Source organism: Penaeus chinensis, chromosome 36, assembly GCF_019202785.1.
Source record: "Penaeus chinensis breed Huanghai No. 1 chromosome 36, ASM1920278v2, whole genome shotgun sequence".
Taxonomy (NCBI): Eukaryota; Metazoa; Arthropoda; class Malacostraca; order Decapoda; family Penaeidae; genus Penaeus; species Penaeus chinensis.
The window spans coordinates 24,755,610-24,765,534 of NC_061854.1; the positions used below are offsets into that span (position 1 = coordinate 24,755,610).

Here is a 9,925-nt window from a genome sequence, read left to right on the forward strand (position 1 = left end):
ATATATATATATATTCATATATATACATATATATATATATATATATATATAAATATATATACATATATATTCATGTATATATACATATATATAAATATATATATAAATTCATATATGCATATGCATGTATGTATATACATATATATATATATATATATATATATGTATATATATATATATAAATATCTATACATAGATATATATATATATATATATATATGCATATCTATATGTATGTATATATATATATATATATATATATATAAAATGTATATATATATAATGTATATATATATAAAATGTATATATATATATAATGTATATATATATATGCGTATATATACATATTATATATATATAGATATTTATATATATATACATATATATATACATTATATATATATATATATATACATATAGATATGCATATATATATGCATATATATATATATATATATACATATAGATATGCATATACATATATGCATATATATATATATATATTTATATATATTTATATAGATATATATATACATATATACATACATATATATATATATATAGATATATATAGATATGCATATATATATATAAAGAGAGAGAGAGAGAGAGAGAGATATGCATATATATATATATATATATATATATATATATATATATATATATGAACATATTTTTATGAACATATATTTATGTGAATATATATATTTATATATATATATATATATATTTATATATATATATATATGAATATATATTTATATGTATATGAATATATATATATTTATGAATATGTAAGAATGTATATATAGAACTATCAACATATATATATGAATATAGATATATATATATGAATATATATATATATATATATATGAATATATGTATATATGTATGAATATAGATATTTGAATATATATATGTATGAATATAGATATATATTTAAGAATATATATATGTAAGAATATATGTATTTAAGAATATATATATATGAATATATATATATGAACATATATATATATATATATATATATATATACATATATATATATATATGAGTATGTACATATTAATATGTATATATATGGTATATATATGAATATATACATATGAATATGTATATATATGGTATATATATGAATATATACATATATATATGAAGATATACATATATATGTATATAATATATATATATATATATATATGAACATATATATAAGTATATATATGTATATATAAAAATATTCATATGAATATGTATATATATATATGAATATATATTGGTAAGTATATATATAAATATATATGTTTATATATATATGAATATATATTGGTAAGTATATATATAAATATATATGTTTATATATGAATATATATGTATATATATATATATATATATTTATATTTATATTTATATTAACCCAATGCCGCAGGGGGAAAATGAACAAAAAAATGGGGAAAATGCTGTGCCTATTTTTTATTTTTTTTGTGAAATGTCTGCCCATAGATGGCTCTGCTAGTGCTTAGCCACAAAGGAATCAATTAGACCTTGGACCCTACCTGATTTGAAATGGCTTGAAAAACGTATTTTTACTAGTGCTCTGAATATTGATGGTGTTATTCTTATTATAATCATGATTATTCTAATGTTTTTAAATATTAGTAACAGCAAAATAAGATAAAGTAAAATATTTTGTAAATCAAAGAAAAAGGTAAACGGGCGAGACAGGCAGTACTTATAACTGGCTCATTGGTGACTTAGTACAAGTATAACCATATGTGTAAAAACAATCAAACAAGTATTAACAGTGAGCATACTACGTGTCTACCCATTGTAACGTCGTATATATATATGTATATTCATATATATACATATATATATTCATGTATATATACATATATATTAATATATATATATTCATATATGCATATGTATGTATGTATATATATATATATATATATATGCATATCTATATATATATATGCATATATATACATATATATTCATATATATACATATATATACATATATATATATTCATGTACATATGTTTATATACATATATATTTATGTATATATTCATATATATACATATATATACATAAATATTCATATATATACATATATAGACATATATTTATATATATACATATATAAATATATTCATATATATACATATCTATTCATATATATACATACATATATATTCATATATATACATACATATATATATTCATATATATATACATAAATATATATTTTCACATATATACATCATATATATATACATATATATATACATACATACATATATACATATATATTCATACATATTCATATATATATAATATATATGAATATATATATACATATATATACATAAATATAAACATAAATATATATATATGAATATATATACATATATATTCATATGTATATATTCATATGTATATATATATTAACCCCTTGCCGACGGGTACGACAGGTAGACTCGTGCTATGCCCACTGTTAGTACTTGTTTGATTGTTTTTACACATATATGGCTATACTTGTACTAAGTCACCAATGAGCCAGTTACGAGTACTGCCCGTCTCGCCCGTTCACCCTTTTCTTTGATTTACGAAATCACTGTACTTTGTCTGCTATTGGTTGTAGTTGTGTAAGTAGTTACTCTGGTGACCACTGTGTATATATATATATATATATATATACATATACATATATATATATATATATATATATATTTATATATATTCATATATATATACATATACATATATATATATATATATATATATATATATGTTTATGTACATATATTATTGTACATATATACATATATATATATATATTCATATATATATAAACATATATATATATATATATATTCATATATATATTCATATATATATTTATAAATAAATATTCACGTATATATATATATATGAATATATATATTTATATATATATATATATATATTCTCGTATATATATATATATATATATATATATGAATATATATATTTATATATATATATTTATATATATATATTTATATATATATTCATATATATATATATATATATATATATATATGAATATACATATATGAATATATATATGAATATATATATATGAATATACATATATGAATATATATATGAATAAATATATATTAATATATATATATATTCATATATATATCCCAATGCCGACCTGTACGTATGTGCTATGCCCACTGTGAGTTACTTGTTTGATTGTTTTATACACATAGATGGCTACACTTGTACTAAGTTACCAATGAGCCATTTACAAGTACTGCCTGTCTCGCCCGTAACAAAGTTTACTAATTGACTCCTTTGTGGGTAAGCACTAGCAGAACCATTCATGTGCAGAGACATTTCACAAAAAATATAGAAAATGAGCACAGCATTTTCCCCATTTTTTGTTCATTTTCCCCATCAGCATTGGGTTAAATATGAAAACATATATATTCATATATATATATATATGAGTATATATATATTCTCACATATGTATATAATCACATATATTTATATTAACATATATTCATATAAATACATACGTATATTCATATATATATTCATATATATATGAGTATATATTCATATATATTCATATATATATATATATATATTCAAATACATATATAAATATATATATATATATATATATATATATATATATTCATATATATATATATATATTCATATATATATATAAATATATATATATCATATATATATTAATATATATACAATTATTCATATATATATATTCATATATATATGTATATAAATGAATATATGTATATATATATATTCATATGTATATATGAATATATATATATATACATATACATATATATACATATATACATTTATATATACATATATATATGAATATGTATGTATTCACATATATATGAATATATATATACATATATATTCATATGTATATGTGAATATATACATATTCTTATATGTATATGTGCTCATTTTCTATATTTTTTGTGAAATGTCTCTGCACATGAATGGTTCTGCTAGTGCTTACCCACAAAGGAGTCAATTAGTAAACTTTGTTACGGGCGAGACAGGCAGTACTCGTAAATGGCTCATTGGTGACTTAGTACAAGTCAGCATTGGGATATATATATATATATATATATATATATATATATATATATATATGAATATATATATATATGAATATATATATATATGAATATATATATATGAATATATATATATATATGAATATATATATATATATGAATATATATATATATATATGAATATATATATATATATGAATATATATATATATATATGAATATATATATATATGAATATATATATATATATGAATATATATATATATATATGAATATATATATATATATATATATATGAAAATATATTTATTCATATATATATATTCATATATATATATATGAATATATATATATATATATATGAATATACATATATATGTATATGTATATATATACACATATATATATATTGACTCATTCACCCCAGATTTATGTTCTGTCCCCTGTAGTTTTTGTGAGTGTTGTGCAGCCAGCAAGGAGTGTATCAGTAGCCCTTGTGACCGATCCTTATTTCTCCATTCCTTAAATGAGGAAAAGGGTAAACAGGTGAGATATGAAGACTAATAACTGGCTCCTTGGTGACTAAGGAATTATAGAGCCATCTATGTTTAATTGTAATAAATACACTTGTATTACATTGGGTATGGTATGTAATCTTGCCATACGGGGCGATTGTTTAATATATATGTTCATATATTCATATATATGTATAAATATACATAAATATATATATGAATTTTTATATACATGAATATATATCTATGAATTCATAAGTATACATATATATACATATATATATGAATTTATATATATATTCACATATACATACATATATGAATATATATATAGATATATATATGAATATATATATAAATATATATATGAATATATACATATATATATGAATATATACATATATATATGAATATATACATATATATGAATATATACATATATATATGAATATATACATATATATATATATGAATATATACATATATATATATATATATATATATATATATATGATTATATACATATAGCTATGAATATATATATATATATATATATATATATATGAGCATATATATATATATATATTTTTATTTATAAATATATATATATATGAATATATTTATATACATATATATGAATATATATATATATATATATATATATTATATATATATATATATTAATATATATATATAAATATATATATATATATATATATATATATATATATATATATATATAAATATATATATATATACATATAAACATACACATATACATACATAAATACATACACATGCATATATATAAATAAGAAATATATATATACACATATTTATTTGTATTTATTTTTTTGAATATATATATAAATATATACATATTCATATACATATGTGTATATATATGAATATATATATAATATATATTTATTTATATATATGTGTATATGAAAATATATGTTTGAATTATATATATATATATATATATATATAAATATATGTATATATGAGTATATATATATATGGATATATATATATATATATATATGTATATATATATATATATAGATATATATATATGGATATATATGTATTTATATACAATGTATGTATATACCTATATGTGTGTGTGTGTGTGTGTGTGTGTGTGTGTGTGTGTGTGTGTGTGTGTGTGTGTGTATATGTATATAAATAAAGAGAGAGAGAGATACATAAATATCTATATATCTTTATATATATATATATATATATAGAGAGAGAGAGAGAGAGAGAGAGAGAGAGAGAGAGAGAGAGAGAGAGAGAGAGAGAGAGAGATATGCATACTATATATCTTTAACTATATATCTCTAACTCTCTCTATATATATATTTATATATAGCCCCCCCCCCCCCACACACACACAGGCACACTCATATATGTATGATTTTGAAAAATTCAGTTACTTTTTTTTTTTCTCTCTCTCTCTCAAATATTGTGGTATTGAAGTAGTTATAATGTAGTTCATGTTTACAAAATATTGCAGGTACTATGCGATCAAGGAGAGTATGAACGTGCTGACGGCTTTTATGTGAAAGCACTTGAAGTTGACCCTGACAATCCTACTACCCTTGTCCATCGTGCTCTCTTAACACTTCAGTGGAAAGGGGACTTGGCACAGGCCAGAACATTTATCACTCAAGCTCTTGAAATTGATGATAAATGTGAGCTTGCATATGAAAATCTTGCTACAATTGAAGTTCAGACGTAAGTAAAAGTCTTGTTTTTAATGGGTATGGGTCGTAACAGTAGATTGTTTCATCCTTTTTTTTAAATTTTATTGTTGCATTAGATTAATGCTAACTAGAAGCCAACCATTTTTTAACCCATTGCTGATGTGAGAAGTGACCTCACCGTAGTTCACCTTTCTTTTAGTGTTTGTAAATTTTTTTGTACTAATGCTATCAATATTGTTATTGTTATAATAACATTATTATTGTTATAATGCTGTTGACATTATTACTGATAGCAGTATAAGATAAAATACAATATTTCCAAAAATCAAGGAAAAAAGTAAACAGGTGACATGCGTAGTACTATTGGCTCATTGGTGACTACTTTAGAAGCCATTTATGTGTAAAACCTATTAATAAACAAAACTCAGAGTGGGGATGACATTTACATACATGCCATCCCTTGTACTTTTGGGTGAAGTTGGGTATTATTTTGTAGATGATGCTAAAAAGATAGTAGTAGCTGTTTTTTTGGTAGCATTGTTTAGATAAAAAAATATTCATTTAAGGAGGATAGTGAATATCTGACCTTTCATTCTTAGTAAGCATTGTCATATAAATCTAGATGAATGTATGCAACATTTCTGTCATGAGGTCTGTTTCCCATGCAAGTCACTACACTTTAATAAGCAATGATTTGTTTGAAGAATATGTTTTTTAATATTTTATTTCTGGTACAAAATTAATATATGAAATACAAGAAAAACACTTAGGTTATACATACCTTAAGAAACACACTAAAACTCTAGTAATCAGCATTTCTTAAATTAACCAATTCATATGTTACTTTGTTGTAACCCATGACATGGAGCTCCCAACACTATACCAAACCATATATTGGGTGTGAGAAGTCAACTGCTCTAAGGAAAATTGGGAATGCAGAAACCATAGCATTATGTATCTAGGCTGTGCATAAATAATTGTTTAGGTAATGAGGCTAAAAAGGGGCTTTAAGCCTAAATTTGAGAGGTTGTTTTTTCTCAGCCAGGGCCAAACAATTAAATTACTGTTTCGTGCACACAACTTAGAGCAGGCTTGACTGCATGTGACACGATGACCCAGTGTGAGGGATACTTTGCTAAGATGTCATATGATGTCTGCTTGATGTGATTTTGGGTCAGTGTCATGGAAAAAACAAAAAAACATTAATGTTCCATGTTCTCTAAAAACTTTAAGACACATATGAATTCATTCACTCTTGCATCTACATACACACTTACAAACTTACATGCTCACTCAGTAATAGTGCAAGTATTACAAAGCATTACTAATGCATAGGTTAATCAATGTAATATATGTATATATATATATATATTTATATATACATACATACATACATACATACATACATACATACATACATACATACATACATACATACATACATACATACATACATACATACATATATATACATATATGTGTATATATACATACATATATATATTTAATTTATATACCTGATTTTTTTCAGAGGCAACCTTAAGAGGGGAGTGGAACTTTTTGACAAAGCAATTCCACTGGCAAAGACAGAAATGGAAATGGCACATTTGTTCTCACTACGAGATGCTGCAGTTGCACAATTAAAGATTGTGGAGAAGATGGGTATAAATATTCCAAACTTAGGGTCTTTGTAAATAATTAAAAATGAGATTCAGATACCATGATGACCAGTTCAGATTATAAGAGTTGTATTATAAGTTGTGAATTTCATAGTTTAATAATGATCCCAAAAACAGTGGAAATGTAAAAGTAACCTTGAATAAAATAACAATCAAGTACACAAATATATTCTGAAATATGTAACCACGGTCAATTATGCCATAAGTAACAGTGTTAATTTTTTAATGTCTCTTTTACATTTCAGTGCTATTGTAAATTAATGGTCAGTCATTCCTGTTTTGTATAGAATTTACCCACTTTCATATGCAATGTAGGTACTATAATGAATATGAAAAAAAGGAAAAAAAATTGGTTCTTTTTCAATTCATCAATGCTATTTTTAATTATTTCTATTTATACTATATAAGTTGGAAAAATAGTAAAATATGTAATGTTTGAAACTGAAAGGCAAATTATACTGGAATTATAATGTAAATATTCATTCTTGTTATTGTACTTAGGTGGGGTGATTGTACAATGTGCATGAGAAATAAATGATGTTAATGTATTGATGCGTTTCAACCCCTCAATGACGGTATCAGAAATCTCTCGGTGTCACGGACTCTGGAGGCTTCTGGCAACTGTCCTGTCGTTTGGCCTGGGAGTCTACTACATGTAGCAGAACTTTCCGCTCTGGGCACTCTAGTGCATTGTGACACCTATAGTGGTACCTGGCATGTTGAGTCAGTTTGCTATAGGTGTGATATAGGTATAGGTTGCTATAGGTGTGGCCCGGCAGATACGCATTAAGTAGAGTGAATGATGCATACACTGATGATATTATCATTAGACAAGTAATACATACTTCAAATGCCAAATTACAAATAGTATGATTATGTGAAAGAGCATGCCAGTTAACTTAGCACCTAAGGTGTAGTAATCTTGGCTTGGAAACCTTTGACTTTATTGAGCAAAGCCTTTACTCAGGTATAAATGGAGGAGTGGCTATGCAGATCTTTTATTATTGCAAATAGTGTTATTTCTTATGGACTGATTGTTGTTATGGCTCTGGTTATTAGTTTTATAGAACGAAAAATAAAAGTCATTATAGATACATCAGCCATGAGTCATATGCTGTTGTTCTGGTCATAGATCTTAAAATGGATATAAATTTAAACCTCATAGCATTATTAGTAAAATACATATAAATTACATTGTCTAGATTTATATATTCAACCATCTGGAACTATGATATTGTACTCTAATGCTGCATTTCTATGATGCTTTGCCTTGTAATGTGTAGTAAAGCTAAAAAAGTGTATTTGGGTAATTAAACTTGATGAGAAAACTTTCAGACTTTTAATAGGCATTGTAAAGAACATTTCTCTTATTTGCAATACATATTGAATTGTATGCGGTAATGTGGAACTGTGATATTCTCTATCTATTATCATTATCACATAGGCATCAAATGCTGCCTCATTTGAAATTGAGTCTTAAGAAATATTAAAAAAGAGTTGCTCAAAGAATTGCACCATATAGGTATTTTTATATTACGTCCTTCACCACAAAAATAGCTAAACAATTTTATCTAATATACATATATTTATATATATACTCATATGTATTTGTATATATTATCTATATGTATATATTTATATATATACTTATATGTATTTGTATATATTATCTATATGTATATATTTATATATATACTTATATGTATTTGTATATATTATCTATATATATATATATATATATATATATATATATTTATATATTATATTTTATATTGATATAATATATAATATAATATGATATAATGTATAGTATATAAATATCTATCTATCTATCTCCTCTCTCTCTCTCTCTCTCTCTCTCTCTCTCTCTCTCTCAATATATA

The 9,925-nt window shown here is 22.4% G+C and overlaps 1 protein-coding gene across 1 annotated transcript in view; it reads left to right on the plus strand.

Annotated features, from left to right (window-relative positions):
• The window catches only part of LOC125044786 (mitochondrial import receptor subunit TOM70-like), a 43,962-nt gene extending 35,372 nt beyond the window's left edge, over positions 1-8,590 (plus strand). Inside the window, exons 6-7 of the mRNA XM_047641738.1 lie at positions 6,174-6,394; positions 7,895-8,590. Of these exons, the coding sequence (XP_047497694.1) occupies positions 6,174-6,394; positions 7,895-8,057 (384 nt within the window). The 3' untranslated portion in view covers positions 8,058-8,590. The remainder of the gene's footprint in view (positions 1-6,173; positions 6,395-7,894) is intronic.
• The last annotated feature ends 1,335 nt before the right edge of the window (positions 8,591-9,925 follow it).